This window comes from Lethenteron reissneri, chromosome 5, assembly GCF_015708825.2.
Source record: "Lethenteron reissneri isolate LAM-NWPU_2019-01 chromosome 5, ASM1570882v1, whole genome shotgun sequence".
Taxonomy (NCBI): Eukaryota; Metazoa; Chordata; class Hyperoartia; order Petromyzontiformes; family Petromyzontidae; genus Lethenteron; species Lethenteron reissneri.
The window spans coordinates 4667856-4682394 of record NC_083783.1 but is presented as its reverse complement, the minus strand read 5'-3'; the positions used below and the strand labels follow the sequence as shown (position 1 = coordinate 4682394).

Genomic DNA, 14539 nt, shown 5'->3' with positions numbered 1-14539 from the left:
ATGATGACGACGACGATGATGACGATGACAATGATGATGACGACGACAATTATGATGATGACAATGACAACGATGATGACGACGATGATGACGACGACAATGATGGTGACAACGACGACGACGACGATAATGACGACAATGACGACGACAATGATGATGATGACAACGACGACGATGATGACGACGATGATGACGACAACAATGATGATGGTGACAACGACAACGATGGTGACAACGATGATGACGACAATGATGATGATGACAACGACGACGATGACGATAGCTGCCTTGGAGAAACGACGCCTGGCAATGCCGTTCCTGGTCCTCGGTGTAGAGAACAGGAGCTGTGGTGCAGGGTGACAGGGGCTGTGGTGCAGGGTGACAGGAGCTGTGGTGCAGGGTGACAGGAGCTGTGGTGCAGGGTGACAGGGGCTGTGGTGCAGGGTGACAGGAGCTGTGGTGCAGGGTGACAGGAGCTGTAGTGCAGGGTGACAGGAGCTGTGGTGCAGGGTGACAGGAGCTGTAGTGCAGGGTGACAGGAGCTGTGGTGCAGGGTGACAGGGGCTGTAGTGCAGGGTGACAGGAGCTGTGGTGCAGGGTGACAGGGGCTGTGGTGCAGGGTGACAGGAGCTGTGGTGCAGGGTGACAGGGGCTGTGGTGCAGGGTGACAGGAGCTGTGGTGCAGGGTGACAGGAGCTGTGGTGCAGGGTGACAGGGGCTGTGGTGCAGGGTGACAGGAGCTGTGGTGCAGGGTGACAGGAGCTGTAGTGCAGGGTGACAGGAGCTGTGGTGCAGGGTGACAGGAGCTGTAGTGCAGGGTGACAGGAGCTGTGGTGCAGGGTGACAGGGGCTGTAGTGCAGGGTGACAGGAGCTGTGGTGCAGGGTGACAGGGGCTGTGGTGCAGGGTGACAGGAGCTGTGGTGCAGGGTGACAGGAGTTGTGGTGCAGGGTGACAGGAGCTGTGGTGCAGGGTGACAGGAGTTGTGGTGCAGGGTGACAGGAGCTGTAGTGCAGGGTGACAGGAGCTGTGGTGCAGGGTGACAGGAGCTGTGGTGCAGGGTGACAGGAGTTGTGGTGCAGGGTGACAGGAGCTGTAGTGCAGGGTGACAGGAGCTGTGGTGCAGGGTGACAGGAGCTGTGGTGCAGGGTGACAGGAGCTGTGGTGCAGGGTGACAGGAGCTGTAGTGCAGGGTGACAGGAGCTGTGGTGCAGGGTGACAGGAGCTGTGGTGCAGGGTGACAGGAGCTGTGGTGCAGGGTGACAGGGGCTGTGGTGCAGGGTGACAGGAGCTGTGGTGCAGGGTGACAGGAGCTGTAGTGCAGGGTGACAGGAGCTGTAGTGCAGGGTGACAGGAGCTGTGGTGCAGGGTGACAGGAGCTGTGGTGCAGGGTGACAGGAGCTGTGGTGCAGGGTGACAGCAGCTGTGGTGCAGGGTGACAGGAGCTGTGGTGCAGGGTGACAGGAGCTGTAGTGCAGGGTGACAGGAGCTGTAGTGCAGGGTGACAGGGGCTGTGGTGCAGGGTGACAGGAGCTGTAGTGCAGGGTGACAGGAGCTGTGGTGCAGGGTGACAGGGGCTGTGGTGCAGGGTGACAAGAGCTGTAGTGCAGGGTGACAGGAGCTGTGGTGCAGTGTGACAGGAGCTGTAGTGCAGGGTGACAGGAGCTGTGGTGCAGGGTGACAGGGGCTGTGGTGCAGGGTGACAGGAGCTGTGGTGCAGGGTGACAGGAGCTGTGGTGCAGGGTGACAGGAGCTGTAGTGCAGGGTGACAGGAGCTGTAGTGCAGGGTGACAGGGGCTGTGGTGCAGGGTGACAGGAGCTGTAGTGCAGGGTGACAGGAGCTGTGGTGCAGGGTGACAGGGGCTGTGGTGCAGGGTGACAAGAGCTGTAGTGCAGGGTGACAGGAGCTGTGGTGCAGTGTGACAGGAGCTGTAGTGCAGGGTGACAGGAGCTGTGGTGCAGGGTGACAGGAGCTGTGGTGCAGGGTGACAGGAGCTGTAGTGCAGGGTGACAGGAGCTGTGGTGCAGTGTGACAGGAGCTGTAGTGCAGGGTGACAGGAGCTGTGGTGCAGGGTGACAGGAGCTGTAGTGCAGGGTGACAGGAGCTGTGGTGCAGGGTGACAGGAGCTGTGGTGCAGGGTGACAGGAGCTGTGGTGCAGGGTGACAAGAGCTGTAGTGCAGGGTGACAGGAGCTGTAGTGCAGGGTGACAGGAGCTGTGGTGCAGGGTGACAGGAGCTGTAGTGCAGGGTGACAGGAGCTGTGGTGCAGGGTGACAGGGGCTGTAGTGCAGGGTGACAGGAGCTGTGGTGCAGGGTGACAAGAGCTGTAGTGCAGGGTGACAGGAGCTGCGCTTGTGCACCACTACCAACGCAGTAGCAGCATCACTCTCTAATGTATTTATCGTATGTAATCTCACACAGAGACCCATCGACTCACACGGACTCACACAGAGATGGGGCATGACCCTAACGATCAAAGAGGCTCACACAGAGACGCATGGACTCCCTGCCCCCTTCCTAGATTTGAAGCTTTCGTGACTGCAAGGATTCATATTCTTAGGTTTTTTTCGGTAAAGTCACGTAAGTAAAAAATTAAAATTAATAAAAGTTTTAAAAAATATATCTATGATAATTGTTTTTTTACCCTTCTCTCTGGCAACAAAACTGACACCTTTTTACAAGGAGTCATGTTTGCATAGACCGCAATACCTGCAGTCATAATACAAACAAAAGAACATAACTCTGATAATGTGCACATTATCAGAGTTATGTGCACATTATCAGAGTTATGTTCTTTTGTTTGTATTATGACTGCAGGTATTGCGGTCTATGCAAACATGCAAACATGACTCCTTGTAAACATGACTCCTTGTAAAAAGGTGTCAGTTTTGTTGCCAGAGAGAAGGGTAAAAAAACAATTATCATATTGTTATTGGCAAATGAGGTTCCCATAGTGTAAATATATCTATATTTTACTTTTATTAATTTTAATTTTTTATTTACGTGACTTTACCGAAAAAACCTAAGAATATGAATCCCTACCCCCTGTTCAAACCCAGGTGTCAAGACCTCTTTATCCCCCTCCGACATATGACTGAACTGCTTCTCACATCATTGAATACTCATCATCATCACAATAATAACTGCATGTTTTATAGCATCATCCATGCTAACCGAATGCCACACCGCTGTACAATAATTCACTACACTTGGGTTTACCGATTGATTCAATACATTCCAACCCACGTTGATCGCATCTAAAAAAAATCTAAAATAGGGTTTTTATGTGGCTTGGCTCTCCAACACACCGGTGTTGCTGTACTAGTGACGAATTGGCATGTTCTGTTCACGTGACAACCCGAATATTTAAGGCCACTATGTTATTCACGAGTTGGATGTGTCGGGTGGTGGCGGGTTTAACGACACATTTATATATTTACACGATCTAACCCCCTCCAATAAAAAAACTCTTATGGATGATATTGGTCGCGAAAGCCTACGTAGTAAACAAAAAGAAACACCGCTTCCCCATTGCCTTGTGCCTGCAAATTACTGAAGTTGGCATTCCACCCCTTTTTGACTGATGTGACGTTGCTTACAGATCAGCTAAAATGAAACAGCAAACAGACTAGACCCGCTTCATCATTCTACTCTTCGATTTGCACTGGGTGTACTATACAGGACCCATCATTGTGACCTCTACATACATCCCAATCCTTATTTTACTCGATTCAACGGGAAATCTACATCGGGCCCTGTTCATCCATAACAATGGATTATTGCCGGACGCAGCCACATTCGCAGCTGTGATTTAAAACGATGAGCCCTAACCATGTATCGATCGTTCAATGTCAAGGTGAGATGTCGTGGAAGGACTGTGCTGTTGTCCTGGTGTGGTCTTGGCCTTAATTCTAGATTTGAAGCTTTTCGTAACTGCAAGGATTCATACTCTTAGGTTTTTTCGGTAAAGGTACGTAGGTAAAAAAATAATAATAAAATAATAAATGAAAATAACTCTATTAAATCACGACGTTTCGGAGGCAACACAAGTCTCCGTCTTCAGGTGGGACCGTCACAGTCAATTTACTGTATCAAGTGAAGAGAAATCCAGGCGACAAGATCTTAAGCTCCTCCCCCCACCCTTTAACCAGCATTTAATATATTGTATGGTCTTGGCCTGTTGTTGTTGTATTGCCCATGCTTGCATTCAAAATCCCCGTACAATTTATACTTTCATGTTTTATTAACATTTATTTCTAAATTTTTTATTATTTGTTTCTTCAAAGTGGCTTTCTTCACCCGTCTCTCTTTCTCTAGTATCCTTTGTTGTATCGTTTGTTGATGTCAGAATCAGAATGAGAAGATTTATTTATACTAGAGGAATCCGATGACCTATGAATCTCTTTTTCACACATGTCCAGTAGTTTTCACAAACATCCAGTAGGTTTAACTTTCTGACCGTGACCCCCGACTGGACATCTGTGGAAAAAAACTGCATAGCTTCATCACATTCCTCCTCCTTCTCCTCCGGTCTAAATACAGATTCTGATATAAAATAAACATGTTGCTGCTCAGGGTCTTGAGATGAGAATTGATTTAGATGCTACGGTGTGAACCCACGTAGCATTGCATTGTCCGCGGAGTTCCAGATACGTCTAAATTTGAGCCACAGGCATGAGAACCAACACGACCGTGGTGACTGAGCCAGTGGGACTGACCGTGGGACTGACCCAGTCGCTGCCCTGGGTAATACTGCCGGTTAATAATACGCGTCTGCTTCGGATTACACGATAAATATCCCGCGACGTCGTTCTAAGTGAGTGGGGCCATCATGTGTCGGGCGTCGCGGTTCAAGCTTTGCACATTTCCACGCTCCGATCAGCGCGGTATGATGATACGTACGATTGCGAAAGAAGTTCAACACACACACGCACACGCACAAATACGTACTGTTTGAAACGCTCTATATCTCCCCTCCATGGGAGACAATTATAACATGACGAGTGCGCTTCGATCAGTTAAGAGGCTTTCAGTAATTCTGTCCTGCCGTGATCCAGGCCATTTCGCTAAAATGTTGTGAAGTAAATGGGGCACGAACCTGATAGATAGAAATTAATTGTAATTACAGCTCTTTATCAATCCACTTGTCAGCTGAACGCCTCTCCACACTGTGTCAGTGCTGTGGCTTGTTCAACCAAACTTCACCGTGCTTTTGCAGCGAACATGATAAGTGGCGGTGGGGTGGTGGGGGTGGTGGGGGTGGTGGTGACCCACGGCCGACTCAGATGTCGCTCGCCACCGACGCTAGCCGTGGTCGGGAATCGAACTCGGGTCTCACCGCGTTCGTAGTGCGGTGCGCTAACCACTCCGCCACCACTCCACCCGGGCCCTGCTACTGGAGTGCGCGCATTTAGTCCACATTTGCTTTCCCATCACATATCACGTGATAAAAGTTGACTGCCCTTAAACAACTGCAAAGTAGAAGATGCGGAAAGCCGTTATGGGGTTTGTTGCCCTCTGATGGTGTGAATATATAAATGTTTAGGTCCCAGATCTGACAAAAAATGGGAAGCATCGCGGGCGAGTGATTCGGTCACGAGCCTTTGCTCATGACGTTAAACTTTGTTGACGAGTAAAGATCGAGTCTTTGACCACACACTTCCTCGGCCACGGGGGAGCAGTCGCTTGTTTAATCTCGACTAAAACACACATCTGTTTAAAATAGCTTTCCCTTTCAAACGTCTATCTCACTCCTTCTTTCCTTGGTTAAATGTTCAACTATTTACGCCTTTCCACGCACGGCTCTCTGACAATGACTGTTTACGGGCAATTTATAAATCAGAATTATTATTTACCCAGGAAGCGTCACAAAGATCCTGCCAAGTTTTCACACTTAGAGAGAGAGGGGGGGGGGTATTTTTGCTGCATTGGGATGATCGGCCAATATCAATTACATTTTGTGTGGGTTTTATCATCACCATCATCACTATTATTATTACTACGGGAGAAAAATCGGAGAATCTGTAGGGAACCCCATGCATAACAGGTGGAGAACACAAATCTCCACACAGTGCCCGAGTTGGGAATCGAACCCAGGCCCTTCTTGGTGTGAGGCATGAATGTCACCAGCGTGCCACCCGGCCACCAAGGAGGAAGAGGAGAGGGGGGGGGCAGGAGAGACTTAGAGGGAGAGGCAGCAGAGTTCAGGGATGTCTCGCGACTCACGGGTCGTGATCGTAATGTGGGAATTGTAAACTGGAGCCCTGTCACCCGTCCTGGGCCACAACTGGGCCAGAACTGGGCCAGAACTGGGCCACAACTGGGCCACAACTGGGCCAGAACTGGGCCAGAACTGGGCCAGAACTGGGCCACAACTGGGCCAGAACTGGGCCAGAACTGGGCCACAACTGGGCCAGAACTGGGCCAGAACTGGGCCAGAACTGGGCCAGAACTGGGCGAGAACTGGGCCACAACTGGGCCACAACTGGACCAGAACTGGGCCAGAACTGGGCCACAACTGGGCCACAACTGGGCCAGAACTGGGCCAGAACTGGGCCAGAACTGGGCGAGAACTGGGCCAGAACTGGGCCACAACTGGGCCACAACTGGGCCAGAACTGGGCCAGAACTGGGCCAGAACTGGGCCAGAACTGGGCCAGAACTGGGCCAGAACTGGGCGAGAACTGGGCCAGAACTGGGCCACAACTGGGCCAAAACTGGGCCACAACTGGGCCACAACTGGGCCACAACTGGGCCACAACTGGGCCAGAACTGGGCGAGAACTGGGCCAGAACTGGGCCACAACTGGGCCAGAACTGGGCCACAACTGGGCCAGAACTGGGCGAGAACTGGGCCAGAACTGGGCGAGAACTGGGCCAGAACTGGGCGAGAACTGGGCCAGAACTGGGCCAGAACTGGGCCAGAATTGGGCCAGAACTGGGTTAGAACTGGGCCAGAATTGGGCCAGAACTGGGCCAGAACTGGGCCAGAACTGGGTCAGAACTGGGCCAGAACTGGGCCAGAATTGGGCCAGAACTGGGTTAGAACTGGGCCAGAACTGAGCCATCCCGTGGCCAGCGGAGCCCGCTTCCCAGTATTCATGGAAACGAGTCGCGAGGGATTTGAAAGGATTGAGTTGGAGAGGTGATACATCCTCGAGCAAAGCCAGGCTGCAGCCACACGCGCACGCACGCACGGGGTACGCGCGAGCAATCGACCACACAGCCGACACGCGCAAAGGAAATCATAAATCGTCTTATAAACGTACGTTAAGAGCTTTGGCGCGGGGAGGAGGCCGGGTGGCTCAGAGGTCAGAGAGCTGAGCTGGCACCGCTAACATCCTGGATTTCAATCCGGGCTCTCAAGCTGCACAACTGCGATTGAAAACTGGCTCGGTGTGACAGCCCCCGGGCTCTGATGAACGGTCTTGGCTGTGATTCCAGTGCCTCCTGGATGTTGATTAAGACCACAGCAGGGCGACGTGCATGGTCGGTCTGAGGTGGCGCGGGGACTTTCAGGAGCTGTCATCGGATCTCCACGGAACCAATCGCCTTGCAGCTCAGTGACTTTCGCCCACGAACTCGAAGATAATGTTGGGAACATAGTGATTGCTCGCGGTACAACACACCCGTCTGATATATATTTTTTTGTTCCTTTTAAATTGTATTTTTCCATCCAATTGTATTGTGATCGTGCTGTTGCTATCATGTCTGAGGACCATGGTTCGAATCCTGGAAGGTACCTGTGATTGAACCGGCTTCTTGAGTGGAGTGAGTTGATGGTCTAAGCCCGGTCAACGACGATCAAATAAAATTATAAACGTTAAAATCTAGTTCTCCACGTAATTCGGCCGAGTTCCAGCTCTGAGAATTATTAAAATTATATTTTTTTGCGAATAGCATTCGATGAACATTTCTCTCATACGCAGAGCGGGTGGGAAGGTCCTGCCCTCTACTGCGCGTGGACCAGATACCACTCGAAGGGATCTTCAGAGGTGGGTCTGTGATATCCACTTCTGTGGGCCGTTCTCTAACACGAAGGGTCCGTACTGCATTGCGAGCGATCCAAACGGATTGTTCGTCTGGTGACGCAACGCTCATAGCGCAATTGTGTGGCATTTCGTTAAAAAAAATATATAAACCCATTCCAAATAGCATGCATGCAATTGAATTATGTAACGCTTTCCAACATGATGTGGTTTCTCGGACGTATTTAATTAACAGTGTGAAAGCCGACGGGTAGCTTGTCAGCTCAATTTTCATTTGCATATTTGAAAATAGTATTATTATTATGTTTTCCTCTGCTGTGCTTCTCCCAAGTTTTTTTTGTTCCGGAATCAACTTGTTCGACTGCAGGGATCCATACTCTTTGGTTCTTTCGGTAAAATCACGTAGGTATAAAATAAAATTAATTAAATCACGACGTTTTGGGCGCAACACACAAGCGCCCGTCATCAGGTGGGACAACCACAGCAAGAAACAATTGCTGAAGTGGGCAAACAGAGGGTAGGTCCCTGAGAGAAACGCAACTTTGTACCAAAGTTTCGTTCCTATTGGATCATCTCTTCCACAGTAATCGTGGCACCCCCCCCCCCCCCACCACATTACACACATACATCCACACACGTCCCACACGCACACGTCCACAGATGCACATGTTCACACACAAAGACAAAATTCCCCCTTGCAGCCTTAATAGACTGTCGGGGCAAGTGCTCTTAGTGAGCACCTATGATGGCTGGCAGAGCACACGAGGGGGTGGGTGGCCAACATCACGCCCGGCCGCCTTTGTCTCCCTCGTGGCGATGTTTACACATCGCACAAGGTACTCATTTGAGGCCTAGTCGACCTAAAGGAGGTCCAGAACCGGTTCAGATAATCGTCACTGGTATCGGCCGTGAGCGGGAATCTAACCCGGGTCGCCAGGTTAGTAGCGCAGCTCGCTAACCGCTACGTGACCGCTCCCGGTTACGCACACACGTCCACGCACACCCACACACGCGCGGCCAAGTGAGGAAAAGACCGCGCTGGAAAGGCAGCGGTGATTTACGCGGCTTTGAGGAGCGGGGCTGGGTGATTGTGTTGTCAAAAGAGGCTAAATAACAACAAACGGCAAAGCAAAATAAATCAGGCCCCCATTTCCCGGGAGAGCTCGGGGGGCTCTGCCGCACATTAGCCACGTGGCGTTTAATGTGGCCGGCGAGCGAGTGATGGACTGAGTGGAGAGCGGAAGAGAGCGAGAGAGAGGGAGACAAAGAGAGAGAGCGAGAGACAGAGAGAGAGAGAGAGAGCGAGAGAGAGAGAGAGCGAGAGAGAGGGAGACAGGGAGAGAGCGAGAGAGAGGGAGACAAAGAGAGAGAGCGAGAGACAGAGAGAGAGAGAGACACAGAGAGAGAGAGCGAGAGAGAGGGAGACAAAGAGAGAGAGCAAGAGACAGAGAGAGAGCGAGAGAGAGAGAGAGCGAGAGAGAGGGAGACAGGGAGAGAGCGAGAGAGAGAGACACAGAGAGAGAGAGCGAGGGAGAGCGAGCGAGCGAGCAGATGAAACGGTTTTAAATGTGACCTTCCGTGGACGCTGTGTAGCTCAGCGAAGGTGAGAGCTGAGCCGCGTGGTCTCCCGATAGGCGCTGCTGGCTGCCTACCTCCCCCGTAGCAGATTGCCAACAAAATTGGACGATATATCACGCGACGTTACATTAAGCGCACGCCTTAATTTCCCGCCGACGAAAAAAAGATGTCCAGGTCGCTCGCCGAGACTGAAGTAGATTTTGGCACGCGGTGAGTAGGAGCCACGCAGCCAAGCCGAGGGGGAATGCTGGATGTGGTGTGCCGGGTGCGGAAATATCTTCTGGGATGCCGAGCCGGTTAGATCCGGCTGCTGGACGTTGGGTGTTGCTTGACTACACTCGGCTTTCGCGACCAATATCTGTGAAAAAGTTTTTGTTTGGGTTAGATCACATTAATATAAATGTGTCGTTAAACCCGCAACCACCCAACACAACCAATGGGTTAAGGTTTGTCACGTAAACAAAATTGTTCATCCAATTCGGGCTAATCACCTGATGAGGCTGGATGTAGTCACCAGCGAAACGTCGCACTCGAATTGTAAACGCTGTGGGTTTACTCTCCAACACACCACCACAGTGTGTTGGAGTAGTAACTAATTGGCACATTTTGTTTACGTAACAAAACCTTTCCAATTGGCTGTGTCGGTTGGTGGCGGGTTTAACGACATATTTATATTACGCGATCTTACCTCAAAACACCTTTATTACGGATACTTCTCCCTGCTTGTCATTGGCCTGAATGTCACCAATCATAAAAAAAAAAATGTTCCCTTTTTAGAGCCGCAGAGCTGTTGAAGATTGCATTTGAACTTGTCTTGCTTTGAGCTCAGAGCGCAAGTGCCGACGCAGTGTCGCCTCGTGCCCTGGTCGGTGTGGAAAGAAAGATGACTTTGTTCCCAAAAAAAGAAATAAGTGGCAATGAATATTCAGAAGCGGGAAGCCAGAAACCAGACACCAAATAACGAGCCACACAAAATGTCCCCTTGCCACATCTGTCACCCCACATAAAAAGAATTGTAAATTTAAGTTAAATATTTTTTTTCGATTTAAAGCTTCTTTCGTGACTGCAGGGAGTCATCTTCTTGTTCTTTTGGTAAAGTCACGTAGAAGGGAAATAATAAAATAATAAAAATAAAACATAATAAAATAATTCTCACGACGTTTCGGCCACAGCGCAAGCAGCCGTCCTCAGGTGAAGACCAGGTCTGTCGGAAAGACAGCGTCTGAATGGGTTTTTTTTTTACTTTTTATTATCAGTTTTATTTTCACCTACGTGACTTTACCGAAAGAACCAAAAAGTAAGGATCCTTGCAGTCACGAAGACTTCAAATCTAGAATTATTACATGCCATCATCCACTCTACCCTGTGGCACTGCATAAGTTTCAACAGCATTGGTTCAACACGGGCAAAACTCTGGACCGGTTTTCACATTAAAGTGTCCCATCAGCAGCAGAGTCACGCTCACCTGAAACAATGCTGGTGACCTGCCACGGGTTCATCGGCAAGGACCCTGCCAGGAACCGCTCTCTGGTTAGAAGATGAGTCCTAGTTTGACGCAATGTCCCCCAACGATCGGCCTTCTAAGACCGAACGAATATTCGGGTGGAAAGTAATTTACCCGACACGCGGGCCGAGTGAGGCTAACCCTGGGAATCTGGGACCATGCGACCCAATCGTGAACCGCCTCGGCAAAGCTTTCCAGTGGTCATGGGGACACGGCGTTAGACCCTACTATGCACTTGGTGTGACGATACGTATAAATATTTCAGCTGGCGTGCCGCTGTGAATACTAATATTCTACAGTCAAAACTCCTCCTCTGCACCGTGTGTAGAAGATGCCTTGATACACCATGGCACAGTAAAGCAAAAAATGCGTTTTTGATTAAATTTCTTCAGTTGCTTGGGATTTTCAGGTCACTTTCGGATTTGATTTTCGCGTATATGCATTTTTCCGATTTACATCTGCGAAATGGGAATGACTTCCATTGCTTGCGCGCTAAATGTAATCGTTTTAACGATTGTAAATATGAATAATTAAAGTCGAATTTTAAACGCGAAGCTATGAAGAGGGCAAAAGCCTAGTATATAAACGCATTCCACACATGCACACGTATGTCCTCTCACACAATAACATTATAATGCACACACGAGACATCGCACACACACGCACACAAAGACAAAGATCCCTTTATAGCCTTAACAGGCTGATGGGACAAGTGCTGTTAGCGAGGACCTCTGAAGACCGGCACGGCACGCGTGGGGGTGGGTGGCCAGCTGCACCACGCCCGGCCGCCTTTGTCTCCCCAGTGCTGATTTTTACACACCGCGCCAGGTACTCATACACGTACACATGCATACACGTGTGCGTGTGTAAACACAGACTTACAAGCCTGGAGCGGAGGGGATGCAACTCAGCCGCTGGTCCAGGAAGGGGGAGGAGATCTCCACAAACTGCTCGGCTCTCTTCACCTCCGGCTCTGCAGGGCAGACAGCACAAGCAGAGAGAAAGACAAAGATCCCCCGTATAGCCTTAATCGAGTTTTGAGGCAAGTGCTGTTAGCGAGCAGCACCTATGAAGGACGGCACGACACACGAGGGGGTGGGTGGTCGGCACCGAGTGGCGATGTTTACAAACCGCAGCAGGTACTCATGTGAGGCTGAGTCGACCTAGGGAAGGCCCATGACCGGTTCAGATAATCGTCACAGCTGTTGGCCATGAACGGGAATCTAACTCGGGTCACCGGGTTTGTAGCACAGCACGCTAACCACTGCACTACCGCTCACCACACAAGCAGAGATACAGACACACACGTGGACACAAAGGCAAATATCCCCGTATAGCCTTTCACAGACTGTTGGGGCAAGTGCTGTGAGCGAGCACCTATGAAGGCCGGCATGCCACACGAGGGGGTGGATGGCCAGCACCACGCCCAGCCATCTTTGTCTCCTGAGTGATGATGTTTACACACCGCACCAGATACCCGTTTAAGCCGACCTAGGGGAGACCCATGACCGGTTCAGATAATCGTCACTGGTGTTGGTCGTGAACAGGAATTGAACTCGGGTCACCGGGTTCCTACCGCAGCGTGCTAACTGCAGCGCTACCGCTCCACGCACACGGATGACTCTCAAGAGATGAAACAGGACACACGCACGTACGCACGTACGCACACGTGGAACTCGGCAACGACAGCGCACTGGGCGAGACTGTGACGGGTGGGTGGACAGACTGGCGGGCAGGTCGATCGGATAAAGCGGTGAGGAGTGAGCAAGAGACGAGATGAATGAGTGGTGAGTGAGAGAGTAGGAGAGAGATAGAACAAAAATTTACCCGTGGCGGCTAGAGTCCTCTCGTCCTCTGGCTTGAGATGGCTGCCACCTATAGGTCAGATGATTGCCTGGCAGCATTAAGCAATTGGTAATTAAATATAAAAAAAAAATCCTAAAAAGTGTAAAATTTTGCGAACATTTTTCACGAAAATTAATTGTCACGCACAACGAGTCTGTGTGGAACATGTCAGCTCGATTGGATCACGGGAAGTGGGTTAAAAAACGACCGAAAGATTTGCACGGTCGTAAGCGCGCAAGCAAGCAAGCGAACTTAATATAAAGGATTTAAATAAAAAACGACCGAAAGATTTGCACGGTCGTAAGCGCGCAAGCAAGCAAGCGAACTTAATATAAAGGATTTAAAAAGGAGTGCAAGGCTTGGGTGAGCATGGCCAACACTCACATTCGACTCATTACATCGGAAACAATGCCAACCAACGCCACATGCCCATAAGCAGTGGCAGGCAATATATAAATGACATGTACGGTCATTTAGATATGTAATTTCATTACATGTGTAATGTGTAATTGATATCTAAATTACACACCTCAAAGCAATTGGTAATTTGTATTTGCATTACGCGAGGCTAGGCTAATTGGTCATCAGTATCTACATTCCATTGCTCCAGTAATTTGTAACTGCAATGTATGTTTGCCGCACCTCCGATTAGCAAGGTTGGCTACGTACTGTGCGAAAGAAGTTCAACGTACGTACGTACACACATTTGCGGATCTCTGCAGCTGAAGGATGCTGCCGTGGAGTGGGCATGCAATTGCAGGGCTGCACCCTTATCTGCGGCATTCACATTTAATGGGGAATGCTACACGATAAAATTTTGCCTCGCGGCTTGCGTTCACGTGACGTTGCTGTTGTCTCGGTTGATGAAACCCACGGAAACGTACCACGAACCTCCGCAAATGTGCTACCGCTCGGCCGTGTCACCACCCCGTGACGGGGAGGGAGGGTTACGAAAACATCATGCGATAGAAATTCCACATCGAAACTCACTTTGCCAACATGCGCTTTCCATAAAATCTGACACGCCATCTCGTTGGCGAAGACAACGCGACGAGGCTGGACTTGCGCAATAAAGAGGTTGCCCAGCGCGGTTGTATCTCCCGGCACGGCAGTTGTAACAGAGGCGCGAATTTCTTAAATCCCTCTGCCACCCTACGCCCGTGCCTCCTCCATCGCATGCATCCCATGACATCCCAAACCCTCTGCTCACTCGTTCTTCTCCCAGCCCTACCACTCACCGCAAAGACAAAGATCACCCCCCACAACTCACCCCCCGCCCCCCCCCCCCCCCACCACGTATAGCCTTTAATAGACCATTGGGGCAAGTGCCGTGAGCGAGCAAATATGAAGGCCACCACGGCGCACAAGGCGGTGGTGTGGCTATCGCCCACACACCCCCAGCGGTGATGTTTACACATCGACCTCGGGGAGGCCCGGGACTGGTCCACCAGTGTTGGCCGGGAGCTGGAATCGAACTCGGGCGGTCGGGCTCGTAGCACAGCGTGCTAAACGCTGCGTCACCCACACACTGGCACACACGCGCACGCCCATGGTGCTACACCACCGCCACCGCCGCCGCTCAGCTCAGCGGTGGGATTTCAAAACCGTGGCCAATGTTCCAATTAT

General features: G+C 50.7%; 1 protein-coding gene across 1 annotated transcript in view; it reads right to left on the bottom strand.

Annotated features, from left to right (window-relative positions):
• The window catches only part of LOC133351415 (androglobin-like), a 120537-nt gene that overhangs the window by 21124 nt on the left and 84874 nt on the right, over nucleotides 1-14539 (bottom strand). The window contains exon 13 of the mRNA XM_061566615.1: nucleotides 11951-12041. Coding sequence (XP_061422599.1) covers nucleotides 11951-12041 — 91 coding nt within the window. The remainder of the gene's footprint in view (nucleotides 1-11950; nucleotides 12042-14539) is intronic.